At 32.1% G+C, this 25000-nt stretch overlaps 1 protein-coding gene across 2 annotated transcripts in view; it reads right to left on the bottom strand.

The window, feature by feature from the left end:
* LOC144967381 (vacuolar protein sorting-associated protein 8 homolog) overlaps positions 1-25000 on the bottom strand; it is a 37336-nt gene that overhangs the window by 10555 nt on the left and 1781 nt on the right. The window contains exons 5-33 of one of the 2 annotated variants that reach the window (XM_078904511.1): positions 24725-24757; positions 24169-24223; positions 23767-23891; positions 23050-23136; positions 22041-22108; positions 21797-21847; positions 21420-21522; positions 21105-21161; positions 20400-20522; positions 19716-19796; positions 18264-18347; positions 17577-17663; positions 17083-17193; positions 16416-16553; positions 15983-16072; positions 15526-15555; positions 11972-12018; positions 10936-11158; positions 10252-10393; positions 9621-9663; positions 8413-8485; positions 8095-8140; positions 5147-5220; positions 4691-4725; positions 4260-4326; positions 3646-3738; positions 3174-3313; positions 2595-2679; positions 360-458 (exon numbers count right to left, since the gene is read on the bottom strand). In XM_078904511.1, the coding sequence (XP_078760637.1) occupies positions 360-458; positions 2595-2679; positions 3174-3313; positions 3646-3738; positions 4260-4326; positions 4691-4725; positions 5147-5220; positions 8095-8140; positions 8413-8485; positions 9621-9663; positions 10252-10393; positions 10936-11158; positions 11972-12018; positions 15526-15555; positions 15983-16072; positions 16416-16553; positions 17083-17193; positions 17577-17663; positions 18264-18347; positions 19716-19796; positions 20400-20522; positions 21105-21161; positions 21420-21522; positions 21797-21847; positions 22041-22108; positions 23050-23136; positions 23767-23891; positions 24169-24223; positions 24725-24757 (2490 nt within the window). The remainder of the gene's footprint in view (positions 1-359; positions 459-2594; positions 2680-3173; positions 3314-3645; positions 3739-4259; positions 4327-4690; positions 4726-5146; positions 5221-8094; positions 8141-8412; positions 8486-9620; positions 9664-10251; positions 10394-10935; positions 11159-11971; positions 12019-15525; positions 15556-15982; positions 16073-16415; positions 16554-17082; positions 17194-17576; positions 17664-18263; positions 18348-19715; positions 19797-20399; positions 20523-21104; positions 21162-21419; positions 21523-21796; positions 21848-22040; positions 22109-23049; positions 23137-23766; positions 23892-24168; positions 24224-24724; positions 24758-25000) is intronic. The other variant, XM_078904518.1, reaches the window with a different exon arrangement.

Raw genomic sequence — 25000 nt, 5'->3', positions numbered from 1 at the left:
GGAGACTGAAATAAATTGGCATGATGGATCCGACAACTCTCAAGGAGATATAAAAAGTCTAAATTTATAGAGTCACAAGTGACAAATTGCTATTACAAACCTTTTTTTTCTTCTCTTTCTGTGTTAACATACCAATTGTAATCAACAAATTTGACCCATACCCTCAAAGCAGTATTATGTCTGGGTTAATTAGATGCTGAAAATTGGATATTTAGTCAAAAATTGGAGACGAGTTAATTTTGTACATGTTATCGAAGAGAAAATAACAAACCTTTTAAAGGGTTAAAAAAAATAAAATTCAAATTTCATTCTTCTAATCATTTTGACGATGTATCTTTATAACGTAATTGAAAAAATACCTCCAAATGTTTCAAGGCCTCTGCTTGCAGAGCTTCCTTTTCTTCAGAAGTGTAGGAATTACTGAGTAAAATACTGTCTAGGTAAGAAAACACATGGTACTGTAGGGAAAATAAAAGAAAACTATGAAAGTAGTTGATATTTTATGGGGATTTGTAAAAAAAAAAAAAAAAAAATCACATAAAAATCACAATGAGTTGCTGTTTTTGTCTGTTGTACTACACTGAATCATTCTTTTGATATTACTAGTAAAAAGCCCGCAATTTCGCGGGGAAAGAACTATTTTCATTCAATATTGCCTGAATCATTTTCTTGATTAGCTTGATTACGATTAGATGCACATTTTAATCGATGTGCTTGTCGTCGCTGCCATGCTTTATTCGGCATGATTTTAGTTTATCAGTCAGTAGTTATCAATATCAATAAGTCCCAAGTCTTTACCACGCTTTACTTGGGAGTGCTTTGCACGACCTTCAATACTTCACAAATTAAAATGGCGGCCGAGAATCAAAACAATGGTTAAATTTGGAAATTTTAAACTTTCATAAATCTATCAAGGTTTGTTCTAGAGTTTTTAAAATGCTTCTATACGATCACAAATTCAATAAACAAAGGCCTGACAAAAGATCAAAAGTGAAAATACAAATTGAAAGAATACTGGGGATGTAGGAGCTTTCAGAATGTCTCCCCTTTACTTAACTTATGTGAGGTCAAATGAAAATCTGAAGCAGACGCGAAAAATATCAAGTCCCCGAATCTGTCTACTTTTAGTTTGTTCGGGCTAGAAGCTAGACAGAACCAATTGACAGTTTGCCGACAACGTTTAACTAAATATTTTCCAGGGCAATAATAATCACATCGATGGCATAAAAACAACAGTAATATCAGCAGTAATATTAGTTGTGATGTTGTTAATCAGTGAAACTTGTTTAAAATTTCTGTAAATCCGAATACCTTCCATGTGATCAAGTGAATAATATCATTATGAATGCCACGATTTGCTGAAAAAGGCCAATCTGACAGTTCCTAGCAAACACCCCCCCCCCCCGCCCCTCCTAGCTCAGGATGGACACCCCCCCCCCCCTTTTTTTTCCCACGCAACCACATTCCAAAACACACACACACACATGTATACACCACACACAACACACACACGCGCACACACACAAACATACACGCAATCAATGAGAACACACTACTACATAACAACACTGATCACCACTAAATCAACAACACAACGGAAGTAAGGACTCTACTGGACAGATAGCGTTGAGAGTGTGGCCATAAGTTAAACCTGAGTATTATCCACCCGAAACCATCACATTGAAAGCATCAAAAGGGCAATAATATTACTTGATGTCATTAATAGATGAAAACTGTTGAAAACTTAGTGTAGGCCTGAAATCCTTAAAGTAATTAAGTGAATACATTATTTCGAATGCAATGATTTGCTTAAAAACGCCAAACTGACAACTTTTTACAGTGTAGAAATTGGTTGATTTTGAGAGTGTTAGTGTCGTCGGTAAACTTTTTATGATATCTGTTTGACTTAACGAACTTTCAAACTGACTTTAAATTATAAAAGGAAATCAAGTTATCTGTTTATCTATCTGTAAAATATACATTTCTAATTTTCAAATCTTTCAGTAGAGTTGTGCGTCGTATAAATTTTTTTTTGGACTCAAATAAACACAATGTTCTCCACAAGGCTATATTTTTTAAAGAAAGGATGAAAAACTAACGAGATTTTATAAATGAATATTGTTGAAGTATACCATATTCTTTATCATCAATAATGATAATAATAATAATTATTACTAATACTAATATAAATATTATTCTATCAAAAGAAATGTCCCGATCATTATCAAGGTTAGAGAAAAATTGCATGTACAATATAATCAGCTAATGACAAATACCAAGAAGTGCCTAATCACTGAATATCTCATTTCATTTCTAGTACAGTAAGAATTTTTACTTTGCTCTGAAATGCCTTTTCAACATTGCAAAGTATGCCTGTACACACATTCAAAAAATATATAACTATTTCAGCTTAGTGCCATTTGAAATATTCCTTGAGCATTATTTGTTTTGCGGTCATGTGTTTTGAGCTCCATTAGAATATACATTATTGCTACTACTGTTCTTATCATCACCAGTATTATTATTGTTATCATTATCATATTTATAAGGTAATCTGATCTTACTCTTTAAAAGATAAGTATCTGTTCACTTACCTGTCTAAAGGAATCTTTGAGATAACAGATCAGGATCTTATCATAGCATCTTCTCTTTTCATACAGGTATTCACACACACGATAACTGTCGATGAATTCATTGAAAAGCATTTATTTTACAAACTAATGCAATCATATTTCAAATACAGTGAATACTTCCAAGTAATTTATGGAATGCTATTATATTAATCCAACGAATGCATCATTGATATTTTTCAATTTTAAAAAAACAAAACAATTCCAGTGTCAATAAATTTGATTTGTTTAATTTATTTGCAAATTCATTTGTTGTATTTATACATTTTTATTTTTACTCTGAATGAAGGTAATGTTTATTCATTTGAGTTGGTAATGCAAAAGCAAGAATTGCAATTATTTTGGAGATGTCTCGATCTATAAAAGACTAGTAAAAAATAATTTCTGGAGGATTCAAATGAAACATTGTGATGCACATTGAGTGATGGTGAAACTGAAACAAACAGGACATATAAAGGAAAACAGACAGAACAGTAATTCTTGTAAACTTGTACATTTTCTCACTTCTTTAAATGTGGCACTATTCATACAGAAGATACTTACAACTTGGCAGAGTGAGCCAGACTAAGCAGACGTCCCTCGTTGAATTGGGCCAGACCTCCAGCATGGAGCAATTCCATCAGGGCTTGTTGCCTCTCTTCATGTCTTGTGTCGTCTTCAGGGTTGGCCAAGAACTCCAAAACCTTTGATAAATGATATATAAAAACAAAATAAACTGTATCCAAATACATATCTTTAATTCAGCAAACTTGAACTAAAGAGACTGCATAAAATTGAATTTAGTTGTTTTATTTAAGTACCAAGTATGTGGCAATGAATGCTCCTAAATTAGAATATTTTGATGTTCCGTGAAGAAGCCGTTACAATCATTTTTTAATCCATTTTTTAGCAGAGCACTCACTAATCGGGAAATAGGATTTATCAGATCCATATAGCTAAAGCAAGTATCTAACAAAAGTGAAGAAGGAAAAAAAAATCATTTTCATTTTGATAAAAATCTGTTGGTTTTAAATACCTGTTCAAATAAAATTTTGTTGACATTTATGGTGTTTTCATGACGGGCCATTTGCCGTGCAAGAAAGGTGAACAGAATCCCTATCTGTGTAGGCTGAAATTTTCAAAAACATAATAGCAATTAATTTATAATAATAATCAAAAATAAAAACGTCTTAAAATAAATTCAAAAATTTACAAAATCAAAAACAAAAATAAATAAATACATTTTTAAAATTTCTTTAAAAAAGGAGAAAGAAAGAAAGAAAACAATATACACTAGGTCTTCTTTAAAACTCAATCCATTTGAAAGCAAATTAAAACTATCAGAGAAGAAATGAGTGAGCAGATTTATCTTTTATATTCATTTATTTTATTTCTCAATGTCAAAAACCGCCTTCCGTTCACTGCTTTGTGGAATGAAGTGATTCATGATATACAATCATAAATAACTATACATCCGTTTTGAATTTTAAAAAATAATGAAAACACTGAAAATGATATGCTGAATTGTTATAACTTTGGAGCACTGAAAAGATAAAAAGTAAAATTGCACCTTTACCACAATAACATGTCATTGTTATACTGATAATGTTTGTAGTGACAATTGTATTATTATTTTAAGACAGATCTTACCGTGAAACCAATACTCTCAACCATCACTTGCAACAAAATGTCAACCACCTGTTGTCTCTTTGCTACCCTAAAAAACATAAGAAAAGTTTAAGAACATTGTATTCATATTGCCATAAAATATTTTAATATGTCTTTTTCTTTTACATGAAGAAAACAATTAATAAAATTCTCTAAAACATTTCTTTCATAATCTTGGGCTTTTTTGGTTGTTGTGTATTTCAGCCCATAAAATCATTTTAATACCGTTTCAAACAATTGGGTCATATTTATGAAAGGAGATTAGCAGACTATGATACAGAAGTCACTGAGAAATATAAATAAATAGAAAATCACATGGTACTTGATGGGAGGGGGGAAGTAAAATATGCATGTAAAAATTTATATAATGAAAAAAAAAAATTTTAAATACAAAAATCAATAAATTATCTTACCCTTCTATGGTATTGAATTCTGATTCTTCAAAAGCCTGAACGAGAGAGAAAATGAGAAGAATCATAATGCCAAATGAAAAGATATACTTGACTAGGAAGTGATGGATATTTTACGAGTCAAAGGATAAATGGATAAGCTCACACATAGCTTACACAAAATGAAATGGGAAGATAAATGTAGCGTGAACAAGGCTCCATTGTGGAAATAATAAATGTTTATTCCAAGTAAAATACCAAATCTTATCTCTTTTTAGGTTTCAAGCCAATTCATTGCATTACAGGCTTCATTATGTATTGCACATTATCGATCTACGTTCCTCCGTGGTTTAATCACTTCCATGGCTCCTAGAGCTGCCATATATTCCATTTGATTCATCATGGTCTTTCCTTTATACCCCCAAGCACATTTTCCACATTAAATTTTACCTGCTGATTATTTCCTACCATAGTACTTACAATGGCAAGAACATTGAGGAATTCTCTGGTGTCGAATTTAAGTAAAGCCCTGAGATTAGGATATGGCTGGTGATCTGAAAAATGCAAGAAACAATGATAAAAACATGTTATATGGAGCAAGATTTCAAGTCAATATTTTACAATGCAGATACGACATACAGCATCTTTATAAATAAATACAAAATAGCATGCAAGCATTCGTGAAAAAAAAAGTCCTTTAGAGCGATAAGACCCATGGCGCTGGAATTAATCATTTTCTATAGCATTAAATACACAATAGCAGAAAGGGGGCACAATTTCCCAGTAAAGGAATTTTTTTAGGCGATTGGTTTATCCTTGACCGCCTTACCTAATGACAGTCTATTACTTTTTTTTTTCTTCTCCGTGTCCTATCTTCCTCTCATACTCTGTCTTTCTCTCTCTCTATTTATCTATCTGTCTATCTCTCTCTTTGACTGTCTGTCTCAAATGTGTTCCATCTGGATATGGTGGTTATTGGATATGGTGTTAAATACTCCCTCTCTTTGCACTTTCTCTGACCCATTATCGTTTTTAAAAAAGGAAAAGAAAAATATGCAAGAAAAGAAAAAATAACAAAAAGGGTAACTCACAGCCAGCGACTAAAATAACATAAATTAACCATCCTCCATCAATTCCCCCCCCCCCCCCCCCCCCCCCCCCCCACCTCACCCACCCAAAAAAATCCTAGCTGCCTGTAAAATTTAGAAGAATTAAAATATATTCTGAAGACCTAAAACGTTTTCGTAGTGAGCTTGCTATGGCAATTATAGTAAAGATTAGAGATCTGGTGGCGGCGGCGGCGGTGGTGGTGGTGGTGGTAAAGTTGGATATCATGGTGACAGCGATAGTAGTGATGTTCTTGTTTTGGTGTTGATGAGTGATGATAGTTGAGGCGCTCTGTCAGTGATGGTAATAAATGTGATGCTGCTGTAGCTGTGATGTTGATGGTGAAGGTATTAATACTGTGATGATATTTTGTGTGGTCTTGTGGTACGAAAATCGCCTTCGGACTGATACATCCCTAGTTCGAGTCCTGCTCTGGAGTGGTACAAATTTGAGTTTTTGGAAAAGGTTCTTAACTCACATTCTCTTACTGAACCAGGTGTAAATGAGTAGCCTGGAAGGTTACACTGTTTTTGTTGAAAAGTTTTTTATTGCCTTATAATCAACAGTCGCCATGTCTGGTTCTACATACAGTAGACTCTGGATAAGACGATTCCCAGGGTGAACCGTGAAAAAAATCGACTTAAACCGAAAATCAACTTAACCGGAGTGTAACCAAATGAGCAAAAATGCATGTGAACAAAGCAAGCCAATCTAGAATATGTCCCTTCATGTCACGCTTTTCGCTGACTTGCTTGGTTGCATTGAATTGACCTCAGAAGTAGAGGTCCTGTAGTGGTCATCAGAGGCTCCTACCCCCAATAGCCCCAAAGAGGAATCAGAATATAAAAAAGCGGAATTTGAGATCAAAAAGCGGAATCAACTTACTGTTATTGACTATGACATGCTTTACAACAGAAAATGTAATAGACAATCCCAAAGTACTCAAATGATAAAATATAAAATGTGTAAAAATGTGCAGATTATGTAAAGAGTAAAAAGGGGGTCAAGTAATAGAGGATACACAGGTCCTGGCAGTCTCAGAGCAAAGCATTGAATGGATGGATTTAACCTTGTCAGGACCCTCCTACCCCTTCCCCTCAACACGCACCTAATCAAACACCTAATCAAACTAACGCGCGTGCCAACACACACAAATACACAGGGCTAAAATGAAATAGGGAAAGAATCTGACCGTACTCCATAATATCTTACCTAATATTTTACAGATTGGAGCCAACACATAATATTACCTAGGTCATTGACCTCATACATTGGAGTCAACCCCCCTCCAAAAATATAATATCATCTAACATCAGCTGCACACACTTTGAATGGACTAATCAGACACACAAAATGTGTGTTGATTGACCATAGGAGATGCTGATGAAATAAGCCATAGCTCACTTTTTTTTACTAGAGATTTTTAAAAAATAGTTTTCCTCGATTGGAAAGCTGGAAAGCAGAATGTTTGTCTTGAATGTGGAATGTAGACCAATTAAAGTTGAATTATTCCGCAAAAATCTGAAAGGTAGGAGCCTCTAGGTCAAGGTCATGCTTCTTGTAAATCATCGAGACAGAAATAGCTGGTATGCCAATTTCTTCTGCGATGATTTTCTGTCGCATGCCAGATTTTTCAAATGCATCGATCAGCTGGATCTTTCCATTGCCATTGTAGTTGTAGACTAGACTTGAATTCTTGATAAAATTGATACTAAGAGGACCAATACATGGGATGGCCTGGGATTAGAACTAAAAAAAAAATAATAAAAAATCTTGAACTTGAAGTTGCGACGATGTAAAAAGTGAGATGGAGAAATCAAAGTTATTCGATACTGCTTATGTACATTGAGCACGGACGTCAGGCAAAGCACCTACATCACATTGGTGTGAGCCAATCGTTCGCGGATATTCTTAACTATTGAAAAATCTTACTGGTAGCTATTTTAACCAATGGAAATTATTGTTTATTTGTGATTTGTTTGTAGTCATGAGTGATAAGAACATCGACTTAACAAGGAGTTTCGTCATAAACTTGAGTCAAAGAGTGTTTTTAATATTAACATTATTGAAAGTTTAATGTGAGATTTTGATAAAACTGCTAAGAGGATAAACTTTATCTGTATGCACTTATAATATATATATATATATATATATATATATATATATGGTCAGAAAATGAAAGACGATACTAATACATGCACTGACGTAGAATCGAGTCTTGCACAGTGAAAACAATACCGAATATTGCCCAGCTTTGGTGTAAAATACGAATAGTGAACATAGCATTTTATTTCCTTAATGGCTGATGATATTCTTCATACCTTTAGATGGTTCTGCATGTTGTGGACATGTTAAACACTGGAATACCTGGAAGACAGAAAATTGGAGTTATGAACTTACTTCCCCGTTTGTTGGTTTTTCATCGCTAGTTGACATAAACCTCATAAAGTAAAAGTACAAGTTACTCTCTTTCATCATCATAACTAATGATTGGATATATAGGGTATGGATAGAAATGCACCGTCTTCATTAAAAAATTTTTAATCAAAAATTATTTCAAACCATGGAAGTTAATCAACTAAGAACTGAATAATAAAAGTGATTTTACCATTTGATTTAATGACGATCCAAGTGCTTACCTCTTCTTTGACAGATTTCACTTGATCTTCTGGAATGTCACCAAATGGATAAGCCCTTCCTGCCAGACAACAACTACAAAAAAGATAGAAAACTTAATACTTTTTTTTATTTTATTTCAAGATCTAGAAAGCTTGGAGAATACAAATATTGCATGTTGTATCTTGAAATTCCATAACTTTTCAAAATAACTTGGTATTGGATTATTATTGTGGCGAATGTTATGAAAACTAATTTTTTGGGACAATACAATTTACATTCTGACTAGCATTGTATGGTTTTTGTCACCAAATAAACAAAAGGATCCAGTGAACACGACTTTCAAGCCTTGGCAAAATAAAGTGAAATCTAATATAAAAAATCAACAAAGTTGAAGTATACTAAGTTCAAGAAATCTAATCTTAGGTGAACCGATACAGCCAACTAAATTACCACAGGCTTCTGTTTTACGTATATATGGTTGTACTTGCTGGGGCTCTGCACTTCCTAATTTAAATATAGTCATCTCATGAGCAGAATATTGCAAGTAAACATCTCATGAGCAGAATATTGCATGTAAACATCTCATGAGCAGAATATTGCATGTAAACATCTCATAAGCAGAATATTGCATGTAAACATCTCATGAGCAGAATATTAATAATAATAATAATAATAATAAATGGCATTTATATAGCGCTTTACCCCGTTGTCACAGGCTCTAAGCGCTTTACAGTGATATAAAACAAAACATATTACAATGAGACAAGTGTGAAGGAAACGTGATACAAATTCAATTTAACAACAACAAAATATGAAAATAATATTGCAACATTATGACGTAAAAAGATAAAACTTTAAGCGAGATTTGAACGTTGTCAACGAATCCGAGCATCTCACGTGTGACGGGAGAGAGTTCCAAAAATGGGGGGCCGAAAATTGAAAAGACTGTTCACCTATTTTACGCAAATATTGCATGTAAAGATCTCATGAGCAGAATATTGCATATAAACATTTCCTGAGCAGAACATTGCATGAAAACATGAGATAATGTTTATCCTCTTAGCAGTTTTATCAAAATCTCACATTAAACTTTCAATAATGTTAATATTAAAAACACTCTTTGACTCAAGTTTATGACGAAACTCCTTGTATTGCATAAAATGAGGGTGAGGAGGGTAGCACAAGACAGTTTTATAACCTTATCAAAGTTCTCAATTAAAAGCCTTACCTAATGTAAACGAGTAACTTGTTGCCCAATTTTATATGCACATCTGTAGTTACAAAATTTAAAAAAAAAAGAAATTTATTTTAAAAAATCATATATAACAAGACAGAACAAAATTCACATATTGTTAAGGTGAAAAATTCACTTAATGCTATTGTCATATGTAAAATGTTATCATTGCGACATCATTAATAATAATATTTATTTCACAGATAACACATTTTGACGGAAATAAAAATTCAAATCAGGTGCTTGAGAAACAATTATTTAAATTGAAGTTAGTTTTACAAATGTAGAGGAATGAAACTAAATCTTTAAAAAATAATTGCCTGAAATTGATAACATCTTTCCTGCTTTAAATACTTTAACCATCTCCTTACCATCCACATTCGTTACGATGAAACCAACAGTTTTCTCATTCTGATATCCTTCATAAATTATAAAGAAAATACTTTGTTCTAGCAATAAAAATTAGACACTGGACAATAATATGTATAGAATGTATTTGTTCCTTTTCTGTTTGAGTAGAAAAAAAATAATTTTTGTGTTGGGTGGGTGTGAAGTTTCAGGGAAAATTCTGAAAATGTCTGGTAAGGAGAGAGTTAATTGAAGTTCGATGTGAAGTAACATCTACCTGTCAGCTGTTTCCCTGTACTCAGCGCAGCCTGTAGTTGTATCAGTAACTGTTCTAAAGGAGCTTTGTATTCCATCATACCTTTGTTGTAGATATAAATAATTGCATCGTACAGGCCATGGTTCCAGCATAGACTCACCACCTTGATGGAAATTGATTTTTTTTAAAACATCACAGAGATAAAGATGATTATAATGCATCAGATTTAGAAAAAAATTAGTTCAAGGTATTCATACTAATTATCAAAAATAAATTCTAAAAAACAATTTTGATGACTCCATGAAGTATTAAGCTTTACAGAAATCTTATCTATCTATTCAAATGTCATATAAATATCAATTAGATCTATTCCTTTTGTGTCAATTTATATATACGTCTTGTTTTTCTTTCTCTAAGAAAACAAAAATAAACACACAAAAACACAAAACAAAAAAACAAAACACACAGAAAAAAGAAACAATAAAAATGTGTCCAAATTATGGTAATCTTCACAAATAGAACTTAAGGATGTTAGGCTAATAGTCATGGAAGAGTGCCATTATTTCTTAAAACAAATGATTGTCTGGAGGAGGAGGAGGAGGAGGAGGAGGAGGAGGAGGAGGAGGAGGAGGAGGAGGAGGAGGAGGAATTCGAAGAGGAGGAAAGCAATTACAATGACAGTATCATAAGCATTCAGCCTTCTACCTGATGAATGTCCAAGCTGGTAATGTCCAGGTGAATGACACACGACTCCACTCTCTCCAGCAACCCCTTCATCTCGTAGTGCTCAACAAAGTCCTGCATGACAGCTGGAGGGATGGAGGTCAGACGATCAGATTGCATGTATGGCTCCAGACACTCCAAAAATGTTCCTCTTGCTACCATGTCTGCCTTGAACTTCTCATAGATACGATCAAACAACAACTCTCTGGGGAATTGTTTTGGATTTTAATGTTCATTCCTTTATCAAAAACGTTATGGAAGTAAACACAAAAAGGATGACTAGCAGATGAAAAATAGCACATATCACAAAATGTTCTTTCTAAGCTGTGACCCAAAGGACAAAAATAAACGAATATCAATAAAAAAAAAATCAATATGTACATACCACAATTTCCTAAAAATATTGAGATCATGCAAATTGTGTGATTTCTCCTCAAGTCAGTTTCAATTTATTTATGTCATTCATCGTCATCATATTAAATAAAATTTACCATAAATTATGGTTTGTGATGACATAATACACACGCACACACACATATCTCTCTCTCTCAATTTTTCAAGGTGCACAAAGTTCAATAAAGGTCTTTAAAAAGTGTGTATGAATCAGTGACAGACAAAGCAGAGCGAAAAATACAAGAAAAAAAAATCATCCCAAAAAATCAGCCTGCCTCGACTGGAAAACAAAATTCCGTATCACTTGAAGATCATGAAGCAACATACCAACATCAGAGTAAAGCGGTAATTAATTGACGACATCTCATAGAGACACTATAAATCTAATATCTAATGTACATATCATTATTCTATTGGTCAATTTAATATCATATCAAAGTGTATGAGTGTATTTCGCTTTAAATAAGCAAGATGGGAAAAGAACTCTTGGCTTTGCACATAGATATTGAGAGAATTTATATGGATAGACATAATGATAAAGGATAATGAAGGTAAAAGAAGAAAAAAAAACAACTTCTCTCTATAACGAGGCAAAAAGCTATCAAGAAAAACATAAAGTACTTACAAATTGTTTAAATGCAAACAATACTCCACACAAATTGGAATCACATCCTGAAAAGTCAAGTAAAATGTAAACATCTGATCAATTCCTGTCGAATTCATTGAGCTGTATAGCTTTTAACAATTTTCATCAACTACAGATTGAACTAGATGAGCATGATAGTGATTAAATGCTCTGGGAAATGCTTAAACTTCTGATCGATTTAAAAAGGAAAGCCATCTTTGGCAAAAATAAATAAACAAACAAGCCGTTATTACAATATTTTAGAGTTAGAGTCCAGTCAAGTCTTACTCCTTGAAAACTTTTAATAAAGAGAGAATGTGTTTAAAATTGCTCTCTTAATCTCAAATTATATAACAATGGAGGACTTTAGTTTCAATGAAAACTGATCATTCACAATTAAATTTTTAAGATTTTCTTAAAACGGTGCTCTGGAAATTGTGAATTTATATCCATTATAGCTTGTAAACTAAAAACCGTAATAATGATGGATTAAATCAAGTTTCAGTCACTCAATCAGTGATTGAATGATTGGTTCTAACCTCTATATGGTAGAAAGTACTTTGAAAGAAACCAAAAAAGGCAATAGATTTTTCGAAAATGGCAATAGACTTTTTTTCTATTGGATCTCTGAAGAAAAAAAAAACCCCCAAAAAACTTTGGCTTTTTAAGAATCGTAGGTGAAAGTTCAGTGGGATTAATTTTGCCTCAAAGATAGACCAACAAAGCCAGATTGCCTGAAACAAATGATGATAAAAAAAACAAGTAATCAACACATAAACTTAAAAGACCTAACAATAAGAGTCGAAATTCCTGCAATCAATTATTGTTATCCGGTATATACCAGCAAACTTTCACCCATGCTAGCAATCTATGTTTATATATCAAACATTAATGTGTTTCTTTATAAATTAAGGCAAAGAGGTGTCAAGCAAAAGCAAAGAAAGATTTCAACATTCTAAGTGAATTGTGTATGAACCATAACACAGCTGTGGATAAAAAATAGTTGCAAAGGCATAATGTTAAAGCATGAAGGAGTCTTTATGTATAACATACATTTTGACTTGCGATAATCCTAAAATCTGCGTTGAAGATAAATTTTGGTCAGTAAGAGGCAATAAAATAAAGCAAGCTAAATATGTTCTAAGCTCTAAAGCCTAGAAATAAAATCAAGCTGAATATATAAAATATAGATTTTGAATTTTTTTTTTTCTCCTAATCTGTATATGACAAACCATTAACTATATATATTCAAAAAGCTTATAAAGCATGCAATTTTGAAAAATCATGTGAGCTATCAAGGTACAAAGTATAATTAATTCTAACCAGCCATTTTCAATTTTTCATATTTCGTCATAGTTTTGCCCAAAGTATAAACGTCGCTTTTTATTAAGCATAAATATTGCTGAAAAACGACTAGAACTTCACGAAGATGTTATAATGAGCTTGAAACACGGACTTATTGATAATTAATGTACAGGTAAAAAATTTTGCTTTGCTATGTGTACATTGAGTTATACTTTCAATACATAATTATTTTGCAACCAGAAAATGATTTTTATAATCTCTATGTAAAGGCGAGAATAAAAAGAAATTTGAAAACCTATCTTTTATATCTTTAATATAAATTGCATAACAACTTCCCTTGGGTGCATAAAAAAAAGGTTATTATATTTTCAACATTTTTAAAAGTACATATTAATTTTTAGTAAGAACAGGGGAAGTAACTGCCTTAAATCTTGACACATATTTACATTGAATTAACGAAGCAATAGCAAATATCAAACATATAACTTAAAGAAAAATCTAGTTTTAATTAAAATATATAGAGAAACATAAATTTTTTTGTGCCATTAAATATCACGTTACGAAATATGAACTTTCTTTGTGCTTTCCTTATTGTATTAAACTTTCAGAAAGTCTTTACATAAAACTCAACCAATATTTTTTTCTTTTATATTAAAATAAGTATAAATAACTGTCTCAGATTATATCATTTTTTAAAAGTCAACATCATTATTACATATGAAAAAAATTAGAGACAAATATAATTTTTTTTTAAAAAGAACAAAATTAAAATTTATCAATACTCATTCAATACTATTCGAATTACATCAATGAAAACAATAAAACAGTCAGCCTTCCGCAAATTAGCAATTAAACACCTGGGGTCTGATTCATGGAGCGGGACTACGACGATAGTCCTAGACTAAATCCGTTGTCTCAGACTAAAAGGCGTTGTAAGATATTCATGAAGCCGGACTACGCGAAGTCTTAGACTAAACGAGGGACTAAACGGGTGAAATTTACACCCGCGATTTAGCAGGTGTAAATATCGTAGTATGGGACTAAATTTCAAAATCATAATATGTGCTATACGCTGGTGGGAGTAATTGTACTGCGATTAGAACAGGGCTACCCGACAGTTTTTTATTTTATTTTTATTTATTTATTTATTTATTTATTTATTTATTTATTTATTTTGGTTTTGTTTTATTCTATTTTATTTTCTCGAAGATTCAACAATCGCACATACACTCCTCATCTTGTCCATTCCAAACACTTTCCAGGTACACATATTGATTCATAGTAACTTACTACTACTACTACTACTACTAATACCACTACTACTACTACTACTACTACTACTTCTACTACTATACTACTACTACTACTACTACTACTACTACTACTACTACTACTACTACTATTACTACCACTACCACTAATACCACTACTACTACTACTACTACTACTACTACTACTACTTTCACTATTATCACTACTACTACTACTACTACTACTACTACTACTACTACTACTACTACTACTACTACTACTACTACTACTACTACTACTACTACTACTACTACTACTACTACTACTACTACTACTACTACTACTACTTCTACTACGACTACTATTACATTTCTATTATGTCTTTTATCGTCCATTATTTTCTAGAAATTTCACGTCTCTCACTGGCCTCATCATTTCTATCACACCACGCTAACGATTCGTTCACACTCCAACCATCGTTATTTATATTTACTAAAAACATTACACACACACACACATACACACACACACACACACACACACATTCTCAAACAATTTTTACACCCCTAAACTTGTCTCACACCATTTTTATTTGTGGGGCAAAAAAAAACAACAAAAAAACAACAACAACAACAAAACGATCAAAACAAACACGAAGAAGAAATAGATATGATTTCTGTGCCACTTCGTATGACGCATGCGCAGCTGGAAAAGTAACACATTTGTATGACGTTTTGTGATACGTTTCCGAGGAATCCCCAGTTAAAAATAGATTGACCTCTGTAGTCTGAGACTTCGCAAGCGTAGTCAGAGACTTGATAGTCAGGGACCAAGTCTGACTCCATGAATAGCTTACTTTCCGTAGTCTCTGACTTCCCAAAGTCTTAGACTACAAAGTCTCAGACTTTGCTATAGTCTGAGACTACCATAGTCCCACTCCATGAATCAGACACCTGACCCCTAAATCATTAGATAAAAGATCCTTTTGTTTTACTCACTGATTCATCTGACTTGACCACTGAATGACTCTGATTAGGTAAACATTTTAAAAGAGCTATATAAAGCTCCGAAGAGTAAATAAAAACTAAATATGACTGAATTAAAGCGTAACAAAAAAGGAATTGCGACAGCTTTAGTTCATAGGTAACATTTCTTGAGAGTTATAATATATTTCATAAAGATTATCTGTCTTTTAAACGTTGATCATACTATAACATTCTTTATATATTGATAAACGAAAAAATAATGACTGGATACAAGAGGAGTATGTAAAAGGATGTAACTTGTTAAACAGATTTTTTACAAAATGAATAGAATCACAACACAGAACGATTGCATGGTTTCCTTTAAAACAAATCTCAAAACTATAATCATAAAATGGGGGAAAATAAAACAAAACAAGACGAACAATTTTTCTATCATTATACTCTGTGCTGACGCAGAGATAGAGTGTACCTGAAAGTATTCTTCTAATTCTTCAAGCTTGCCATTGCAAGGCATCTTATGAATGCTGGTATCCACATATTCCATCAACAAGTCAACCATCTGCGAGAAATAAAAATAAAACTGGTTAATAATCGCCTAACATTGAAACAAAAATTTTAAAAATCAATGCATTTCAAACTGATGGTCCAAGCCCAACCCCCCCCCCCCCACCCCCTCTCTCTCTCTCTCTCTCTCTCTCTCTCTCTCTCTCTCTCTCTCTCTCTCTCTCTCTCTCTCTCTCTCTCTCTCTCTCTCACACACACACTAAAACATTGTAAACCGATATAAAATACAGATATTAGATTAAATAGTATAGAATATTGGAAGAAATAAACTCTAGAAGTAGGGTTGAATACTTGATAATAAAATGTTAGCACTATTATAATTCAATCGTTTGACATACCACCATTGACACCAATTCCTGCCTCTTGGCCTGAGGACCGGGTAGGGCTACGGTAGCTTTAGCTGTTCCTTTGTAGAAAGACAAAGCCAGAGCTAAGGCATCCTGGTACTTGTTCTCCTTCACCAAAACACTGATTCTCTATGGAAATAAGAAAAGTGACAAATATGACTGACAGTCAATTTTCTTTAAAAAATACATAAGTTTGAGTTTTAAAATGCAGACAACAAACTTAAATAAATGGGGGAAGGTGGAAGGTGATTACATACCTTCAAACTATAAAAAGTGGTATTGAGCTATTAACTTATATGGTCAAAATGAGCAAATAAAAAATTTGTGGTTAAAGGTTGTCCGAGAAAAAGACTATGAAAAGATGACAACATTGGATAAACTGGTCGTCCAATTATTTTTTTGTTTTGTTTTTTTAATTAATCTAGTTACTCAACAAAATTAAAGATGGGCAGCATATTGCTATTCTCCATAGTCCTGCAATAAGGGGAATAGAAATTGGTACAAGATGAAAATCTGAAACGCTTTGCATCATATAGTGCATCTCTCTTGTGAAATGGCAGTGCCCTTCTGTCCAGTAATCAAGACTGAAGTTTGATCCTGTCAAAGTGGGATGATTTTTGCATAATTCAAATGTTGGAAAAAGAGAAAATTTCCATACCTCTTTCCAAGTTCTCATGGAGAAGACATGGACAGCCTTGGTGCCCAGCAAGAAGAGTTGGCCTCCATAACTCACTACAGACTGATAACATGCCTGGTCACCAGCAAGAGCCTGAGAAGTTCAGTTTCAGATTGAAAGAGAAAATCAGACCTTCTGAACTACATGCATGAATGTAATGAAAAGTAATAAATAGAGAATAATTGCAAAGTTGGCAAAAGTGATTTTGAAAACTACTACTGTGATATAAAACATTTCTTGTACATTCGGTTCACGAAAATAAATAAATGAACATTACAACTTAATTACAATAAGACTTTCCATTAGAACAGAATTATCTTCACATGGAAAATACCTTTGTAAAAATAACATTACAGCGAAAGTGGCACTTGCAGTAATTATAGTTCTTTTCATCTAGTTGAAAGAAATAGGAATTTGTAGGTGTCATCATCATTTTAAGTCATGGTCAAACAGATAAAAAAATTTAATTAACATACCAGAGCTTGGCTGACATTACCACCCGTGGCCAGGGACTTGAAGTAACTAGTTCCATACACCAGCTGATTAGATGACACGTCAATCACCTTGAAAACAGCAATAAAGCCAATTTCACACATGTCAAACTATTTTTTTAAAAATAGTCTCTTTAGAGCCAAGAGGCCCATAGAGACATCACATCGTTTCTATGACCTGAAATGAACAGTAGGATTTGCTTGCAACCCTTTGGAATAGAATGCTGATATACCGCAAATATTTTCTGCCCGATCAAATTTTTACATGAATTAGAAAGAAGGGGAATCATAGGGGGGAAAAAGGTGTTTTGATGGAATGTGTATCAAAAGAGCATAGGAAATATGAAAAGCTTATGACCAGGCACCTACTGTATGCAAATCACTTAAACATGTCATGTAGACTTTTAAAAACATAGATGCCATTTTTGTTTTGAGATAAAGACTTTATTTTTCGTCTTTAATCTAAAATATTATATAATTTTTATACCTGTAAAATACCAATCAAATTTAGAAAGTGACATTTTGATGCTTGACACAAACACGATAATTCGAATTTAACATAAAGAGAAACAAAATAAATCCCTCACATTCCAGATTATGAAAATGGAATTAAAATGAAAAGCAAACTAAAAATAAAAAATGCTTGTGAAAGATGTTTTAAAAAAGGTGTACCTCCAACTCCTCTTCCGATCGAACATCTATTACATGCAGTTTCTCACTCCTGTCCAACGCCACTAGAGTCCTTGTGTTCATCCACTGGATTGTCAGATTTGTAATAGGTCATATAGTTATGTAAATTTTTAAAATCTTAGAAAATAATGATGGATTGACCTCAACTATAAATATGCATATCTACAATTTTAATCATTAAAAAAAATTACTTCAAAAATAAATTTTATCTCATTTCATGATTGTACAATGGACAGCAACAATCATTTTCTACCCTCTGCAAGGGGACACAAGTCAACCAGAATCTATAAATGAAACTAATCCTTTAGATTATTAGATTACCAATAATAAAGGAAACATCTAAAAGACTACCAAAAACAAAACACCGAAACACATCTAAACCCTGCATGAAGACAAATCCAACCAGGTTTGTAACAATATGAGTCAAGTGTTCTCCTTCTACTACTCAAAGCAAATTACATTGTATCTATACATCTCATAAATAATAATAATAATAATAAAAATAATAATAATAATAATAAAAATAATTATAATAATAATAATAATAATAACAATAATAATAATAATAATAATAATAATAATAATAATAATAATAATAATAGTAATAATAAAAATAAGGGAAAACAACAGACAAAAACAAACAAAAAATTCATGTCTATAGTTTATAATAACTTTTTATTTCGATATTTCTATTTGCAAAAGAAGCTATGTTACAATGACAAATTTTCAATCATTTTTTATTAACTTTCAAAATTAATATTTCGGTTTATGCAAACAAATTAATCATTCAATTTTTAACCAATTAAAATACTTGAATTGTGACACACACACCTTCTCAAGCCCACTCAGTCAAACATTTCTGGTTGTTTACAACAAAAGAACAAATGAAGTTGATCTAACCTGATCTTTGTTATAGTTTTGAGATTGCCAGTTAAGTAATTAGCTCTCTTTAGTCTATCACGCACTCAGACTATAAATGTTTAGGGTAACGCATAGCTTGTGTGTGGGTATGATTGATCAGGCAGGTGGAACAGGAGAGTATTTGTGTAAACGTATACTCTTGAGAGTAATATCTGCCATTGCTTAATGAATAAAGACTGAATGGACTGTCGGGATCACATAAAGGGCCATGATTATGTTGCCTTAATAATAAGCATATTTCAATAGCAACTTTCGCAAAAACATAACAGCGCTTAAAAACAACTGGACATTATTTACACAGAAAACTATAACTCTGATCAAGATCAAATCAACCAATATCAAAACAGTAGTAGCATGAAAAATACATCACTTTCACAAAGAGCTTGTTGATGCCACAATGTCAAACAAAAATGACTCTTATGAAGATATCATATAGAAAGTCAGATATCTTTTTGTTTATTATTCACTGGAAGAGATGGTCCATTTATCTGATTTACATTAAAATGTACTTACACTAATACTGAGCATTTGATAAGACAACTCCATCCTCTGGAGGAAGACAGTCTTGATGTCTTGTGGTCCATTACACATAACCTGAAAATAAATAATGACTCATGAATGAAGTCAGCAAAGCTTTAAGGTTATTTTATTGTAAATTTGTACTTTAAAAATCTTTTCATAACTAATTTTGAACGAAAATTCAAGCTCTTTAACCAAAAATTGATATGATTAACATTTGAAATGAATGCAGACTTTCAGTAAAAAAAACAACAAAAAAAAAACAACAAAAAATCTGTTTTCTTCTCAAAAAGATTTTAAGAATAAATTTCAAAAACTTTTAAATCAAAGAATAATGAATAAGTTACACCTGTAAAGCATTTTCCATCAAAACCCTAAAGAGCCCTATTCACTTAAAAATACTTTATAGTACAGATGTAATCTAATGATGTAGTTAAGTTGAAAATATTCGTGTATATTTTAATATTTTTACGAGGTTTCCTCTGACAGTAAAATCTGAGCCTTGTGAAGAAAATCTCGATATGGCTTCAAACTGATCTGAAAATTAAGATCATATTGCTGTAAATGACAGGTCGTGACATAAGCTCTTTTCATGTCAAGATTGTCAATATAACGGAGAAATACCAATAAGGTATTTATGTTAAATTTATTCAAAACAATCTGTAAAAACCATCATACCTGGTAAAAATAAATGCGATTGTCTCTTCCAAATGCCAAGACAGGGTCGATAACTCTGTCTAAATCAGAGACTTGGATGATGACAAACTGCCAGGCTAACAGTGGGAGAGTGGATGGATCACCCTTTAAGAGAATAGGAAATAATAGCCATAATTTTATCTCATCACAAAAAGTCATGTTAATGATTCGAATGGAAAATAATAATTATTTTAGTCATTTTGTAACAACAATATAGCTTAATCATGCTGTTTCATCAAAGTCAAATTACTGGCGGGTGCAGAATGATGTAAAAGAGTCACAAGTGCTGTAAAGCTTAAAATTAATTTTGAAAAGCAAAGTAAAACGAGTGAAAAAATAATATAAAATAAATAAATAAATAAAATTCCCTTTATTCATCCCATAGGGGATATTTGTCTCTAGGGTCTATTTGAAGGGTTGACTGGAGAAACCGAGGTGTCAGCTGCAGTGCATCGCTGCAAATTGAGCTAAGGCGAGGTGACTTGCCCAAGGCCACACAGTGCAGCAGTAGGTGATCGAACTCGGTACCTTTCAGGTATGAAGCAAAGACCGTACCGTTGAACCACACTCAGGAATGGTTTTCCAGCACAACAATTAAGAAATTAAAATTGATTGCGAGCAACCATAAAAGACAATGACACCTTGAGCAAAAGAATAGTTAGTGGAACTTGATAGAGATCATGTTACCTTCAGAGGATGGGTGAACATGACTTTCAGATGGGGTCTGAGGGTAACCAACAAAACCTGGACAGACAGGATTAAAACAATTTTAAAAAAATGAAAACCATATGAACCCATCACATAATCGAAAAAAAAAAAAAAAAATTCGTCCTTATTCATTACCAAAAGAAAAAAAAAAGTGATAATATTAATAATTAAATTAAATTCGAGCTCAAATTCATATGCTGGCAAGTTGAAGGATTGAAAAAAAATTTACTTTTTAAAGACAAGCTCTTCGAGATCAGATCTCATATAAAAACAAATCCATTCAATGCAGCTTACCTTTGAAAGAGATGCCATAGCCAGCACCATTACATCTTGCATGGGGTGGTCTTTAATGGTACAATTCATATGTAAAGGCTCAATAGCACACACCTCTCCACGACTTAAAAGAAAATTTTGTAAAAAATTGTAAACAAATCAATATTCTAAACTTTTTAGAACGATGACAAGTTAATAACATATTTAAGGCTGTACATTAATACATGAGAAATTACAAAATCACGAATCTGTTGCAAGTCATAAAAATGCTAAGGAAGGATTATTGTAAAACAAAATAATTGGAAACTGAATCCAGTAATAAAAAGTCAAATCAACTGACTTAGTCAATCTATTGCTTAAAAAGTGATATATATTAAAGTAAACCTAAATGCTCTCACCTTCCTGAAAAAAGGCATTGTGATTCACATGTCCTCACTCCAATCAATCGCCTGTTATAAAAAAAAATCCAGAATAAGGAATGGTTACATAAAAAGTTCAATTCACAAAGACAAATAATGTGGGCATTTCAGTTTTTCTCTTTGTCAACAAAACATAATGAATAAGAAGGTCAAGATGAATGTGAGATGAAACGACGGCTTTGTTAAGAGAAAGTTGTAAAGCATTTACAGACATGCAACTTACTTGAATTCCAGTTCAAAGACAGAGCCACCACTATCACTACACACAGCAAGCACAAAGCTATCAGTGAACTGTAATGATTGATATAAAGAATTGAGGGGAAAAAAATAATAATCATCTTAAAATGCATATCGCTTTCATACTAAAAAGAAATCTGTATTTAGAATTTCTAACATTTACATATGGATGAGGTGATAGGTATCTAAGTGGAGTGAAATGGGACAGGACAGATACTGAGCTTTATACATCAATCATAATTTTGTTGATAACACAATAATAACAATAACAGCGTAATAATAATAATAATATTAATAATAATAATAATAATAATAATAATAATAATAATAATAATAATAATAATAATAATAATAATAATAATAATAATAATAATAATAATAATAATAATAAAAATAAAATTAGTAATTGTTGTAGTAATAGTAGTAGTAGTAGTAGTAGTAGTAGTAGTAGTAGTAGTAGTAGTAGTAGTAGTAGTAGTAGTAGTAGTAGTAGTAGTAGTAGAAGTACTAGTAGTGGTGGTAATATCAATGACAATAATAACAAAAAACCAAAGCTATAATAACAATAACGTCATCATCTCTACCACATTCCTGCCTACTTGAAAATTTCAAAATCAATACCCAACACAAAGTAATAAATGGTAAAAATACTTTGCTAAAATTTACAAAAAATACAACTAACAACCTTTTATACGTAAAATAAACTTTGTAGCTGACGGCCATCATTACAATTTAGCCGTCGACTTAGCTATCATGGGCGTGAAACTGAACAGTAGCCTTTATAACTCTCATAGAAATTTCTTTCTTCGTCTTAAAACAGCGGTAACTAAGAAATAAAAAGCATTTTATACTCTCTAACACTATGACCAAATTGCTGTGAAATCTGTAAAATTTCTTCCATTTCCATAAGTCCGTAATCGTCATCACATTTCCCTAACAATAATGATGATCTGTAAAAGTAGGCAGGTATGCTATCATCATCAAAATGGATATACCTTGACATGTAGAACAGCTGTACCAGGAGGATGTGCATCAGTTATAGTTCTAATCAATTTTCCATTCGTCAAATCCCACATGGTAATCTGTGAGTAGATTATAATATAATCAAAATTATTACTTGGCATAAAATTGTTGTGTTCATATTATTACAAGAGACCATATGCAAATTTTTACTATATGCATTGATGCATATCATTGGGGTTTCTGAGAGCTCAATTGGTAGAGCACTCACATCACATGCAAAGAAAATAAGATTGATTTTTGTTGGAAATCAAGATTTAAAAAAAAAAATTTTTTTGGGACCCTACCCCCATGTCCACCCAACAGTGATTCGGGTGAGTTAAATATTGCAAAGAGTACTTTGTGATAAGACCAGCAACCAATCGAAGGGGTATCAAACAATTACTATTGTCCATTTAGCAATATAGAAATCTAAATAAACTTCAGTTCCTGGGCCCAGGGCTATAAAGGACTACTTTTCTTTTTCAATAAATTACAGGCACCTGCCTTATAATGTGTGCCAACAATATGATAATAAGAGATAAGAGCTTAAAAACTGTAAGGTTGAAAGATAAACACCCATGTCTACAAGGAATCGAACCTGCAACCTTCAATAAGGTTGACCAACCACTACAACATCCACTTGCTTGTGCAACAGTTTCTACAATCATTGTACTGTAACATTTTTATAAAACAACTCTGAAATACTGTACCTGCCCCTTGGCAAAACCACAGAGTAGACGAGAACAATCTTTATTAAAACTTAAGGCAGAAACTGAGCCATATTGCTGTCCAACTGCTGTACTTCCTAAACACCATTTCAATATTTGTTGTGGATCTGGGAGAAGCATGAAAGTAAAAAGAAGAACAATCAACACATATAGGAAACATTTTTGCCATATGTTTAGCTTTTATGATGGTTATCTATTGATCTTTTTTTTTTTAAGCAACAAAATTAAACTTGATTTTCATTTGACCAAAACTGGAAAAGCTTGTTGAATAAATAATAAACACAGCATGCCATTGAGTAATTCAAAGTAATTCAAAGTAACAAATTTATATCAAAAACTACTTCCAAAGCTGGAATATTTATCTATAAAAAATGATAAACTCACCAAATACCAAAACTAAGCCATGTGAAGTCCCGATAGCAATCAGTGAGGACACAACCTATAAAACAAATTCAAAAAGTTTCTTATGATATGAAATATAAATATAAGTTCATGAATACACTCTAAATACAAATTAAAGAAAGAGAAGCTTTTCAATGCTCTCTAAAACAAATATAAATATTAAAATCATAAATAATTATATCAGCTAGAACTACTTTATAAATTGTATACAATCACATTATTAATAATTACTTCTTATGTTTCAAACAGTCATAGAACATGTTATCAAATGTTGCTAAAATCAACAACGGTGTTTAGGAGGAAACATATTATTTTCATTGACAATAAATATCATAGAAATGTTGATTAAGTTTTTTCTACTAAATTTTTATAAACACGTAAAACTTTTATCTCCATGCAAAAAAAAAAAGGAAAGCTTTAGGTAATGCAAATTAAAGATTTGTGAACCAACACGCTCAACAATTATGGGATAGATTTTATTAAATAAATGGTTCATAGAGTTTCATGTTTCCATTACTTCCATTAGCTCAATACTTACAAGAGCAGTGGGCATACCAGCATCTACTCTATCCTGATTTAGAAAAAATAAATGGATGATAAACTGTGTTAGATAACGAAATGTATAGATGTAGTATTATATTTTATCAACATCTATCTCTCTAACAATAAAAAATGAATAAAAATTAAACCTTCGAATATCGAAGAATACTCTAAAAAATAATAACAATAAGAAAATAAAAACAACAGCTAATAACACAAGCAGAAATTCATTGATTCTCAAAAAAGGTGCTCTACAATAATTATTATCATGACC

The sequence above is a fragment of the Berghia stephanieae genome, chromosome 1 (assembly GCF_034508935.2).
Source record: "Berghia stephanieae isolate SIO BIC M18660-M18661 chromosome 1, UCSD_Bste_1.3, whole genome shotgun sequence".
Taxonomy (NCBI): domain Eukaryota; kingdom Metazoa; phylum Mollusca; class Gastropoda; order Nudibranchia; family Aeolidiidae; genus Berghia; species Berghia stephanieae.
Note: the sequence above shows the minus strand (reverse complement) of the source record. Positions and strands in the feature narration are given on the sequence as shown.